General features: G+C 36.3%; 2 protein-coding genes across 3 annotated transcripts; both read right to left on the minus strand.

Annotated features, from left to right (window-relative positions):
- Nucleotides 1-1,086: 1,086 nt before the first annotated feature.
- Nucleotides 1,087-10,178, minus strand: LOC136408327 (uncharacterized). Of its 2 annotated transcripts, none has more exons than XM_066389250.1 (14): nucleotides 10,018-10,178; nucleotides 9,242-9,484; nucleotides 9,048-9,185; nucleotides 8,859-8,992; nucleotides 7,479-7,681; nucleotides 7,227-7,381; nucleotides 6,785-7,175; nucleotides 6,482-6,732; nucleotides 5,106-5,271; nucleotides 4,261-4,374; nucleotides 4,089-4,209; nucleotides 3,852-4,037; nucleotides 3,525-3,686; nucleotides 1,087-1,473 (listed from the first exon to the last, which is right to left on the minus strand). In XM_066389250.1, exons 2-14 carry the CDS (start codon nucleotides 9,458-9,460, stop codon nucleotides 1,338-1,340), a joined length of 2,376 nt encoding a protein of 791 aa, XP_066245347.1. In that variant the 5' UTR covers nucleotides 9,461-9,484; nucleotides 10,018-10,178; the 3' UTR covers nucleotides 1,087-1,337. The 2 variants fall into 2 exon arrangements, with proteins under 2 accessions (XP_066245347.1, XP_066245346.1); XM_066389249.1 differs by having other exon boundaries at nucleotides 7,227-7,399.
- Nucleotides 10,179-10,912: 734 nt separating this feature from the next.
- Ent1 (Equilibrative nucleoside transporter 1) lies at nucleotides 10,913-13,422 on the minus strand. The gene is made up of 9 exons (XM_066389268.1): nucleotides 13,082-13,422; nucleotides 12,850-13,016; nucleotides 12,699-12,793; nucleotides 12,169-12,219; nucleotides 11,872-12,116; nucleotides 11,613-11,820; nucleotides 11,475-11,560; nucleotides 11,221-11,417; nucleotides 10,913-11,171 (listed from the first exon to the last, which is right to left on the minus strand). Exons 1-9 carry the CDS (start codon nucleotides 13,289-13,291, stop codon nucleotides 11,060-11,062), a joined length of 1,371 nt encoding a protein of 456 aa, XP_066245365.1. The 5' UTR covers nucleotides 13,292-13,422; the 3' UTR covers nucleotides 10,913-11,059.
- Nucleotides 13,423-13,633: the final 211 nt, after the last annotated feature.

Here is a 13,633-nt window from a genome sequence, read left to right on the forward strand (position 1 = left end):
AAGAAAATGTTATTATTTATCATTATATATTTTGTTATACAAAATTTTATAAATGAACACAATGAACATGTGCATAGCGATAAAAATTTTCTTGCAATTAGAGAGAAACATTTCCAGTATGAGGTTAAAACTAATGTTTGGGCAGGTATGATTGGCTATTTTATTTTTGAACCAGTTGTAGTGCCAAATCGGTTAAATGAGGATAACTTTTTACTCTTCTTGCAAAACACTACCCGATTTATTGGAGGATCTTCCGTTATAGCTTCGTGACAAAATGTCGTTTATGTACGACGGGGGACACCCCACGTTAATGTAACCGTTTGTAGATTTTTAAATGAAATATATCCTAACAGATGGATCGGAAAGGGCAACGATGCGCTCGTAAATTGGCCAGCAAGTTCACCCGATTTAGCGTCTCTAGAGTTTTTCCTGTGGAGAGCTCTTAAATCAAAAGTGTATGCTTCCCCCGTCGCTGCGGAAGCTGAGTTACTGCAAAGAATTTTCAACGCTGCAGATTATTTTTAAAACAAGCCCGAGACGATACCCAAAGCACAGATAAATTTTTCGTATTTAGGAAAACGTCAACATTTTGAAAATTTTTTATAAGAATTAAACTAAGTTGGTAGTTATTTAGAATTAAAATGTTTTTCATGTTTTGTAAAATCGTATGTATCGTATATCGTAAAAAGGATATTAATTTGAAAAATTTGGCGACCTATAGCGGGAAAAGATATAGGGTAAGTTTGCCTAGGACGCCTTGTTTTTTATTCAAGAATTTTTGGTCAAGCGTTTTCTTCAGGGACATCCTACTTAATCGTGATTTTCGGACCATTTCAGAGATAGCAATGGTGAGCACAAAGTAATAAGACCTTGTGTTTTATTTTATTTTTAAATTCCCCTTGGAATTGTAGCAATACTTCACTTAACACACCCTACATACATCGTTTGTCAGTGATTTTTTAAATATTGGCGAATCTCGCATCACTTATGATAACCGAAATCCCAATGGTGGGCTTCTGAAACGGTCACCTTCCACGTTCCCATGCAGGCAGACTTAACATTGCGACGTTACCATCCTCTGCATTCCACACCATCTATGTTTTGGTTAAATGCAAATATTGTAAGAAACATATATTCATTTATTGTGTCATATAAGTGAGCTTTCCTTATACATTATATTAAATTCAATTAAAATGGGTGTATGCATTATCAGAAACTTGTAGGTTATTATCACAGTTAGTTGCTGTATCACAAAGTTAGTCCTGTCAGAAACTTCACTTCAATTAATTATTAGTAACAAATGTGGTAGGAAATATGAAATTATTTAATATCCTAGATCATTTAGATCCGCTTTCGCTGCCACTGTCAGGAAACCATCCTTTCGGCCCAGGTCTTCCCCACTTTGCCCTGGTTCTACCACGAACCTCTCTGGTCACTTCGCTAGTAGTGGTCCCGCCGGGGGTTTGAGCCATCCTTAACAGATTTAATCATGTACTTAATTGTAGTGCTACAGTAAAACAGTTTGCTATGAAAAATTTTGAATGAAATGCCATATTTCAGATATTTCAGTTGACGTTCGTGCAAGAAAAACCGCCAAAAACGTCTTGCATTGGGGCACAAGCTCCCTGCCTGAAAAGTTACGTGTAAACGACCAAATTGTTTTACAGAACTTTCTGCCAACTAATCCTGCGTCCTCCGTAACTTATTTTCTACCAATGCAACCCAACGTCGATCCTTCGTCCCTCCCGCTTCAAATCTTATTTGGCAGGTGTCATTCTGACAAGGTACTGCAGGAAAATGTGTTAAAACGTTTGACACATAATGACAACTTGACGGTAAATAGTAAATACACAATACAGGGTCCGGCAACAGGATTGAGCGGTTTTTGAAAAGCTGGCCATGGAAAAACAAATGAAGTCGCGTTTGTCAAAGTGCGATTTCTTTGTTCTGTCAGTTCGGCAATGAAGTGCGTTATGGCTACTTGGGAAATAAACCAGATTTTCCCGTAAAGTGGTTCATTATCACGCGATATGTAGTACAGACACAAAGGTGCTTCCGCAATTAATTTCGTGTGCCACGCCTTGGACGCATTCCAACAAGAAACGCGATTTTAAGGTGGGTAGGATGTTTTGAAGAAACAGGCGGCGTGGTACCAAAATTCCTTGGTGGTACTCATTCAATTCGTACTCCAGAAAATATTGAAGGAACCAGGCGATCGGTTCAGCGAAGTCCGTTGCGCTCTGCCGTCAGGCACGCGATTGCGTTGAATATTTTTGATCGAAGTTTAAGACGCATTTTGCACGAAGACTTGTACCATCACCCATTTAAAGTGCAGATTGTTCATAAATTTAATAGTCTTGGTAAAGAAGCACGTTTACGTTTCAGCAGACAAATGCTAAAAGTGTTAAATAACGATCGAAGTGTTCTCAATGGGTTTGTCATCAAAGTGTGTAATTTTTGAGTATGCTCATTTTCATCTAACTTGATATGCTAACAAACATAATTTTCGTTCTTGGGCACATGACTATCCAAGGGATTACACACAGGGTGTCCGGAAAGGTCTTGTCATAAATTCTAGGGGTTGCAGAGAAGGCTAAAATAATGTTAGTACTACATATTAAAAAAATCCTAGCGGCCTTCCTTACCAAGTTATTCGCTCTCAGAGTAAGAAGTTGAAAAAAGTATTTTTGCTGCAACTTAAAAAAAAAATGATCATGGTAACAATGAAAATTGGGCGATTTAAGTAACCCATAGTCGTGCTAATTTTCACATGTAAACAGATGTTTCATATGTCTTCCTTATACAGGGGAAGTTAAAATTTCTCTTTAAGCTTATTCATTTTTTTAGTGAGTTGAAATCAGTATTTTCTTTTATAGCTTGATTTTTTCATAACTTTCCTACAAAAAAGGTAACTCTAGCTGATATGTTATGATGTTGGACACGTGTAAATTTAAAACTTCAAAAAGGGGGCAAAAATATTGTATGGTTTCCACGAGATGGTTCCACCGCTCGCCCATACCACTCGCTCATGCCAGTAGGCGAAGTTTAGCTATTTTACGTCAATGTTCCTACGTCGCTTCGTTTCACGTTTTGGTGACATTCCATGGCCGTCAAGATCTCCCGATCTAACAGTACCAGATTATTTTCTATGAGATTTTCTAAAGCCAAAAGTATACACTACTCGTTCTCAGACAATACAAGAAATAAAAGGTCAGATTAGGGAAACGGTAAACGAAATCGACCAAGGCTTGTTTCAGAACGTGTTGGAAAATTTCAGGGAGAGACTGCAAACGTTTGTTAATGAGAATGGCGGATATCTTAAGGACATAATTTACAGACATTAAGAAATTGCCAACAATAAAGTCCATGTTTCACTACCGGTTGTTTGAATCGCTACGTTTATTTTTCACAGCAAGCATTTTAAAATCGTTCAATCCTGTTGGCGGACCCTGTATTTTATAAATATTTCACGGTAAATGTATTTCACGAAAATTCCAAGAGTTGGCGACGTAACTCAACATTACCTGCTAGTTTCGCTAGCTTGCCAAGAACTCTCGGCCTGCGGGCCTCTCCCGCTAGACGATCCACTATCCAGCCTCACTCTTGGCAGGTGGAAAGCTTTAATTTTGGGGCTTCTTTGTAAACGAGGAGTTTGCTGCGGACTTGGCGTGTCCGGCAAAAACCACCTGCGGACAAAACTTTAAATTATAGCGGCTGACGAAGTGTTTTCGCTATTTCCTAAGAGACACACTGCTAATTCCAAACATCCTCCTTTAGATTCAATTCAGATTAATTAAGTTGTAAAAAATCGACGCTTGCGTTAGTAAGGAAAGCATATTCCAAGAGCTGACCTGTCCTTTTCAGTATATTCACTCAGAGACCTCCCCAAGCTTGGTTGACTCGAAGACCGGTTCAGATATAAAAATGGTGACTCTGGAGTGACCTGGCTGCGTCCACTGCTATCAGGATAGGACTTCCCGAAGTCCACAGTCATTTCGGTCATTGAGCGTAAGTCAGCTTCACTTCGATATAGTGACCTATTTATTTCTAATAAATTATAGTGTTTTTAGACGTTAATGCAAAATTACCTCCTGTACACAGAAGATGGGTATAATTGGGGTTCCTTAATGCTGCTGCCATCGTCGGAGTCATATTCTACCAATGTTGGCAGACTACCACGTCTGGGTATAATATATTTTTGATCCGGACCTGCAAAGTTGTTGGTTAAAACGATCTAAAATATCAATAAATAACAGTTACCAATGTCTTCAGGTGTTAAAATGCGGATTATCACTGTCCATTTAGGCGGTTCGAAAACATCTCTAAATCGTGCATCTCTACTGATTCGTTCGAAATCTTCTCGTACTATGGCCTCTGAAATTTTCAAATACGTAAATTTATTCAATATTAAAGTTTGAGTATTGAACTTGTGGCGTTACGCCACAGATTCTCAATAACGTATATTTGTCGATGAAGTACCTGCAATTTAATAATTGAATAGAATAAATTTGACTTGATATTCCCCAACACGGTCCTAAAAGTACGATGTTTGGTCGAAGTTTCTCATGCTATTGCAAGAAATACAGTATTTTTGTTCTTAATTTTGAATCCCTTAATTTTCAGAGCAACGCTGATGCATTAGGACTGTTCATATCTGTGATATATAAAATTAAATTACGTGGCAATTTAAGCGGTAAAAGAACACAAAGCTTAAAAATAGTTTGTCCCTTTAACCATACTGTGGGCAAACATCGTTAAAATTATCACTGATGCAATTATTGTATTTTAGGTGAACAGCTTAATGTAGTGAAAAAGACTTCCCTAAACCAGTGTTTTAGACTAAAATTGGATTTATAGGAAAGGATCATTTAGAAACGTTTGCAGGACGGGACAGTACGAACTATGCAAAAGAGGAATGGAGAAGGGGACATCGTTCTATATGTTGCCTGTGAAGATGACTTTGTTTGATCTTCAAATCAGGATCGAAAATCGGTAATTTGTTTCAGTTCGCAATTATGTTACAAATAACAAATTTCTGTGGAAATTGTCCTTTAGCTTTAATGTATGAGGGAGTTCACCCAGCAATTTAGCAATCGAACACGTACCTGTGAGTAAAGTTCTCAATGTAGATTCAGTTGTAATGATCTGCCTCCACTTCATTCTGTCTGTCATGGTAAGTTGAGAATTAAATGTTTCAGCGGTATCTATAACGTGACTTTCTTCCGGCTCGATCGGTTGTAATACCCTAATCAGAACGCTCCAGTTTGGAACCTAAGAATTACATTTGATCAAGAGTGTATTGAGAAACTCCTGGCTTTGGAAAGACTCTTAAGCATGACTTGTATATCGTAATTTAGTTCATTATTTGCAGGTGAAACGTGTCAGAGATGCAGAATTTAGGTACGACACACTTGCAGTAAACAAAAAATGTTTCAAAGCATGCTAGACCAGGAATTTTTTAATATGCCTGTGTTACATAATATACAGGGTGTTATTTAAATACGTGGGCAAACTTCAAAAGGTGTTTTTTTTTTAGTGATTCTAAAACGAAAAGTTTATATTAACATAGGTCCAGTAATGTTTCATTTTCACTATACAGGGTGTCAAACTTTTCTGAAAATATCACTTTTTTTTTCTTAAATCTGAATAATTCTTTAGCCGATTTTGTTGAAATTTGGCAGTGTTATTAATGATTATTATTGTTATTTATGCGCAATAGACTTTTAAAGATTTTATATATTTTTCGCTTTAAGCAAAGTCATGGCCACCCAGGTCACCGGATTTAAATCCGTTAGATTTTTTCCTTTAGGATGCGTAAAGTCCCCTTCGTTTATAAAACTCCGGTCAACACTGAAAAATAATTCTTTTAACGGTTACGGGATTCATGTAATCCAACAACATATACGCCGGAAATATTTTAACGTGTTCGACAATCGATGTTAAGATGAGTTAATGCTTACATTGAAGTTGAAGGAAGACATTTTCAGCAACTATTGTAAGTTTTGTATTACTTATTGTTAAATGTTTTGTTTACTAAAAAAAAATGCATTTCATTTGTTTAAGTGTAGTTTTAACCAAGCATGTTTCTTATTTATTTAAGTAATGATTTTTTAAAATCCTGTAATTTGAAAACGAAGCATCTTCGGACCTATGTTTATATAAACTTTTCGTCTGACAATGACTCAAAGAATCACGTTTTGAGGTTTGGCCACGTACTTAAATAGCATTCTGTATACAAAACAACGATTTGTATTGGTAGGAAGAGTGCACAACCTCGAAAGAGTGCCACACTCAACGAAACCGGTCAACAAAAAGAGCATCTCTTGTATCTCATTGATTTGTACTGAATAGAATGAATGAATAAGAAAATGGCAGAATGCACAAAAGTATCTCTACTAGCATAGGTCACCTTGTTAGGCTGTGCGTGCAGCAGTGGAATATATTGAATAGCTAAAACGCAACAATATAAACAGTCTGTCACCTTAGGATTTTCTCTCGGAATATTAAATATTCTGAGCCATTCTTCCCTCTCACTAGTTTCTTTTGTCGTTTCGGTTGTTCTAGTAGCCAAGTCAGTGGTTACCACTGCACGATCCGGTGTAGCCCTTACTGGTGGTTGCTGCCCGATATAGCCTACAAGTTCCGGAGAACTCAACGGAACTTTATCATCATGAATTTGCTGCTGAGGTGCCAAACTCATCACCCTCGGTGGTAGTTTTGGTGTGGACAATCCTGCACATTTTTGGTGAAATGGTGATTATTGTTTTACATTTTATTCTTTTACCAGATCCAGAGGAAATATCAGAGAAATTTTCCCATTGGGGTGGCTGAGGCTCAACCGGGTAATTCTTAATAGTAACGTCCCAGATTTGGGAAGGTAGTGGTTTCGCCTCTGTGTGGTACTCGGTAATATTTCTTATATGGCGATCCACATCTTCGATAGTCTTCTTTTCCTTAATGGTTCTCAAGAATACGTCATCGACGAAGTGTTGTTGATAATCGGGTTGCTGCACGACAGGAGGTGACACTGCTATCATTTTTACCGATTCCTCGATTTCAAGAACTTCTTCTTGAATAGGGGCAATAATGCTCTCAGTTCGAGAGCTCTTGCTGTCGGTAAAAGATGATGGAGGCGATGGCGATGGAGGCTTTTTCACTTTTACTTGCACATCGAACTAAATAAATGTATATTTTTTAATTTCACTTATTTGTAAGAAATAACTCACTTTAGGTGAATCTTCTTTGACTGCAATCGGTAAGCGAGGAACAGTGCTCGGGATGGCTGTGAACTGCTGCACGTCCGGCTCTTGTGTGTAGTCGTCGCTGGAAAAACTAACGTTCTCTTGAACCACTGGAAGTTCCTCAATTTCGGATGGCGATTCTGCAGGATATTCAGAGCCTAATGATTCATGTATTGGAGCCAATACTAACGTTTGATCTAAAATTAAATAAAAGCCTTTGCAGGCTTTTGCACTTGCCTAAAGAGCTTTCAGAGAGTTTTTCGATGTCACTCTCTACTGGTGTTATAGTGCGGATTACGGTCACTGGACGTCTTCTAAGACAGAAGTACGAGGCGGCCAATCCCAAGAGAAATAGCGATAGAAATAATATTCCGCAGATTATCAACAGTACTGGTAGCGGTGAAAGGGGTTCATAAGGTACTGGTATAAGTGGGGCAAAGCTGAATAGAATAAAATTTCTATGAGGGTAGATTTCAAGGTAAGTATAGCTTTGCCAACTAACAAATAGTTCTAAAATTTCGGTATTTAATTATAAAAACAATGCTTAAAATTGCTCTACGATTCCTTAAACCCTTTCATATTTCACCACGATGCTTTATCTAGGATAATCACGAAAATCCCTGCAAAGTCCCTGCTGAGGAGATGATACTGTATCTACGATTTGCATAAAACACTGAACTCTGCAATTACAGCTCCTCAATAACTAATTTTTAAACGTTTTTATAACTTCAGATGCTTTATTAAAAGTGACTTTACAATGTACTATTTTTCACTTGCGATTTATCGCTGTAGTTTTTCTGCCACATAGTAAAGATGCATTAAATTAAATTGCTGCCCATTGATTCCAATGAAAAGCAGGCGTTTACCTAAGGCTGTTTTGTGTAGGCGGAAACTAAAATCAAGCGAATCTCACTTTCCTGCCTTGAATATTAATCAGACTGATATTACACAATAAACATCATCATGTGACTAGTAATATGTGAAATCTATAAGATGTTCCAAAAATATACCGATAAACTTTAAGGGGAGGTGGGGAACATCATACAATCTTTTTGTTTAATAAATACATGCCCGCAAAACAAACAAAAAAATACATTAATTTCTCATTAGAATAATTTGCCGGTATTCATCGATGCATTGGAAGAGGAGGTCTTGTAGCCTAGCCCGCGCGTTCTCCTGATCTTAACTCCCTGGACTTTTTGCTTTGGGGTTATCTATAAACTTTGGTCTACTAAACGCCTATTTGTAATGAGGAAGATCTCTTAGCAAAAATAATGCCCAGTTTGCGCACATCTAGAAGCTATTCTCAGAATATTCCGTAAAGTCTGTGAGTCAATGAACCGACGGTACAATTTTTTTATTGAAGCAAATGGTCAACATTTTGAAGAATTACTGTAATCCATCGTTTAATTATCAATCAAACAGCGTCTATTAAGAACAGAAAATGATTATAATGACCAAAACCATATTGCCATTTTTCTGCTCAAACGGTTCATTTGCGAGTATATGCTTGTTTAAGAAAAAACGTTTGTATTGATGTCTTTCACCACCCCTTAAAGCTTGTCGGTATATTTTTGAGACATCCTGTATAGGAATCTCAAATGTGATAGGGTTTACCTTGGTGGCAGCGGAGGAGGAACCACGATGGGTGGTGGATATCGGCACACAATAGTAATGATTTCATCTCCGTCCATTTCCAGCCCTGGATGGAACCTTACCACGATATTGTTGGTAAATACCCTTTGGGGTCCCTTCATTTACAACTGTGTTAATTTTATGTATCGATTAGTAAAAGTTTTTACTAACTTGCTTAGTCCCGCACCCTTTAAGTGGCAACTCCAGGTCATATTTCAAAGCTCCGTTGCCATTTATTTGGCAAGCAGAGTTCCTATCAAAGTCCGCATATACAGTGCCATAAAACGGTTCTCTAAACTTCATATTTATCTGAAATACCACTGAAATGTATTGGCTGTTTTACAACCTGAGCGATAATGACATACTTGCATAGATCCTTCAGCGCAGTTAAGATCAGCCTTAGTTTTATTTAAGTTGATTTCCGGACTGAGGTCATCTAGCTGAGTGACTTTCCCCCCTAAGACAGCCTCAGGGGGGAGGCCCTCCCCTATGTAGGCGATGTTATTTGCTTGGTCCGCGTAGTTCGATTGCGGAAAAGCGCCTGTTGCGGCCCAAAGACACGTCACCAGAAGGGCCAGTAACATTTTAGCGGAAAAAATTCCCGTTTACTGCATTAATGGAAATACATGCGTTACTTAAATCATTCAGCTGCTGTATGCGTGGGATCGCTTTGTTTAAATTGTATGAATGTGTATTTCTTTCCTCATCGGCCTTGAGTGTCACCAGATTAATGTTAACAATGGTAAACATCTGGTACACATGCAAAAATGGTACTTAGGTGAATTTTAAAGTTGCAAATTATGCATATCAAGCAGCATTTTCCAATATTTTTCGTGAACGTATGAGTATACCATAGTATATTACGTCTGCTTATAGCTGTATTTAGCTGTTTGTGTAGTAGGAAGAGCTTTATTTAGGATTTAAAAATACGTGGGCATTCCTAAAATGGGTATGCAGTGAATAGGTGAATGTCTAATGATACTCGTATTCAAAAACGTTGCCCTTTCAGTGAAAATTTCCAAATTTGTTTCAAATATTTTGTTACCTAATCAATTTAATCTGTAGTTATACTCTCCTGTACATGGTAGGTAATAATTATAATTAGTAAAATATTTTAACGTTTTACTTGATATATACAAACCTGGTTTTTACCTCCTTCGAAAAATAGGGCCGAACTCACTTTACATGACTTTAGCCCGGAAACAAGCACTGAATTACCAAATGATCGCAACCGCACTCGGTGCCTCACCAGCTAAAATCGCAACACCGACTCACGGCTGAAAATAAGAAACCGTTCGATTTGTTTTATTTTTCAAGATCTTTTGATCTTTTGCAAAACGCCTTGGTATGACCATAAGTGTAAAGCTAAATCCTACGCTAGAAAAAAAAAGAATTGTTAATTCTTTGCCTACGCTTGTATTCGCTGTAAGTTCCGTTCGTTATTGCCTCTTCTGGCTTAAAGTTGTTCTACATGGTATCCCGAAAATTGATAGATTGGTTTTTTGTATACCGTGCGGCTTTAAATTCCCCCCCAGCCTTGTTATAAACGTAAAAAAATCAATGCAAATTCACTTTCATACTACATAAACAATTTAAAAAATTTTGTTTCGAAATAAGAAATAAGAGACTATAAAGAAATATTAAGCTGAGAAGAGAAAAGAAGATTCTTAGTAATTGACCTTCGGATTATAAAGGGACGAATTCTCGGGGGATTTTCAGTAGAGCAATTTCGTTGTAGAATTTTTAGATTATTTTTTTATGAACAGACCCTGTATTTCATTTCTAAACTTGTGGATTTTTTAGGAATTCACTTACTGGAAAATTCATCCCGTAGCTCTGTTACTACCAAAAAAAAGCTTTCAAACTGAAATTTACCATTTTTTAACTTAATTACCACGTGTATTTTTTATGAGGGGAATTAATACGCATTAATAATTTTTGGTAAACATAGATGTAATTTTATTAAGTGAACAGAATCAACATTAAAAAAAATTGTTTAGGAATATCCATAAAAGATGTTTTATATTAAAATTGTATATTTGCCAAAGAGTTCCTTGAATATATGATTCACTAAATGTCGCATTTAAATTGTCTCTAACATGATATGTACTTTTATCTATATGAGTCAAAGAAGTGCTAGTACATGATAACTTAAAATATTATTTTCCCTGTTGTGTATCAAACTACAATAGCTTAACCATGATTAAGCTCATAACAGATCCTAAAGCTAGGCCAACGCCCATAAATACTGTCATCATTAACGAAGCAGTTTCTTTCTCAAAATCGTCCACTTTCCTGCAAATATCACTAAATAAATCTGACTGGAAATGTTAAAATTACTTACTTTGGGGCTAAAATCGCGATTATGTTAGCCAAATACCCATTGCTTATTGCACACATGAACAATATGATGATGTACTGATAATCCTTATTAAAAACCACTGCCCAGTAGAATCTAGGTTGGGCATTGCATAACATCAAAAGAGGAATAAACACGAACCTGGCTAAGCTTAAAATTAGGATAATACTTTCTTTCTTTGGCTGAAATATGTGTGGTAGTATTAGCTAAAATATTTTTTACAGTTTCTTCCCCCTTACCTTCTGAATTTTGCCTGCCGAAATTCTTCCCAAATAGTCACCAATGCTAAAGAGGAGATATGTAATAGTCGGAATAAAATATAAATCTAAAAAAATGCAGAACATTATTTTCAGGTAAAAGCTTGTTAGTTTTATTACCATTCCATTTATTTCCATTTCCACGCCCTTCAGATTCTATAAGCACCGTAACGCCAGGATAGACACTTAAAGTAATGGCGAAAACCAAGAACATGGACAATCCACAGATCCAAGTTTTCTTCCATACCACTCTATTTGAAACTAATTGTGCTGTAGAGGACGAACTTCCGAATTCTGATATGGTAAGTAATTTATCCTCTATATGATACTACAGAATAAGTGAGTCTTGGACTTTGAGGGAGTTGAGATTGATACTTACTTTATAAAATACTGTTTTGGTCAAAACGATATAAAGTACAATCGAAAGCGCTATGGTAATGTTTCCTATGAGAAAATAAACTAGAGCACTATGGGTCGACGATGCGCCAAGTGCCAAAGATACAATTTCAGCGGCGGCTGCAAAAATGCCTCCCAACGCTTGTCCTCCTATTGTTGCGGTAATGTAGATAGGGGAAAAATTGCTTACTATTCCAAATATACTTCCTGACAAAATGGCACTACACACTAAAATTAATAGAAATAATATTTTGCTTGGGAACATAGAGCTAAATCTTACCATTTAGAAAAACCACTATAGTAAGTGTTATAACAAAAAATAAGTACTGCCCTGTAAAAATCAAGTTAAGGTATATTCCTGAAAATTATTACTCTATAAAGTATACATATATTCTACAGGGTATCAGGCTGTTAAAGATGTCCATGAAATCAAACGAAAGCCCCATAAAATTTAACATTATTTAAAATTGTAGTTTGATTTAGGACTTTTTAAGAAAAAAACCATCTAACAGAATTTGACTTAAGTTTATCTACAATTATGAAACTTTCCATAAATTATCAAAAAATTATTCAAATTAAGTCCTTTTTTGATATGTTCATGTTAAACCTTATGACATCCATGGTTGTTTTTGTGCAATTTGGTTTAAAGCATACTTGCCATGTCAGGAAGATATGTTAAAAACGTCAATGTAAATTTTCCATGATCCACTGTTTTGCATTTGACTAAATAATGAGATGTCTTGTTTAGCAATGTTAATAGTGCATACTACAAATCTAACAATAGGTGTATACATTCACTCTTTTACTTACATTTATCAGTATCAATGAACACTAATACAAGAGTCAATATCATCAATAAAAGCATAAAGAACAGTGATCCCAGAATTCTTTTATTAGCTGAGGTTCTGCAAAAATAGTGAAAAATTTAACAAAACTATCAATATAATTGTTACAGTAATACCTGTGACTTATAGCTGCATTAAGAATAAAAAATAGTAAACTAGGAGTTGCAGAAGCCACTGTTATGTATGATGTAAACTCAGCCTGTAAAGGTGTCTTGTTTATCTCTTTGCTCCCTGTTACTGAATTATTGTGGATTTTGGTGTCTCTGAATTTGTACATCCAATACTGAAATCATGTAGTTTCACAGTAATGTTTATTGTTTTGATATATCACTCTCTTGGGACACTTACATCATTTGCAGTAACATAGAAGTTCCAGGGCAGCAAGGTTACAATCCCCAATATGTAGAATATCAGATACACGGTGTTAAATTTATCTCTAGGTTCTACAGGTTTGAATAACGGCTTATTATCCCTTACAGCTAAGCTCTCATGAATATCATTGTCTTCTATCTCGGAATCCAATTCTTGCAACAAGGGTGTTGTATTAATTGAAGCCATGTTTCTTCAATTAATTTATGTTGACTTGATGCCGAGATCACATTAGTAATATAATTAATTCATATTTTCCTTGATAATCGTCATTGTTATAAAAGAAACATATTTATATTTAACTAACACTTCTAGTGATGATATTATGATAACAAAGGCTAAAGAAAGACAATTAATATTTACTGCATCAGCTGTTACCTGAAAACAACATCTTAACGTTTTCGCGTATTTAAAACAATGTGGCAATGTGGCACCATATGAGCAGTCAATTTTCTTACTCTGTCTATCACATTACACGCACGGGCCACGTTGCCCATATCGTCGCTTTGTTGAGTAATCAGGCAATGATTG

The sequence above is a fragment of the Euwallacea similis genome, chromosome 4 (assembly GCF_039881205.1).
Source record: "Euwallacea similis isolate ESF13 chromosome 4, ESF131.1, whole genome shotgun sequence".
In the NCBI taxonomy this organism is placed as follows: domain Eukaryota; kingdom Metazoa; phylum Arthropoda; class Insecta; order Coleoptera; family Curculionidae; genus Euwallacea; species Euwallacea similis.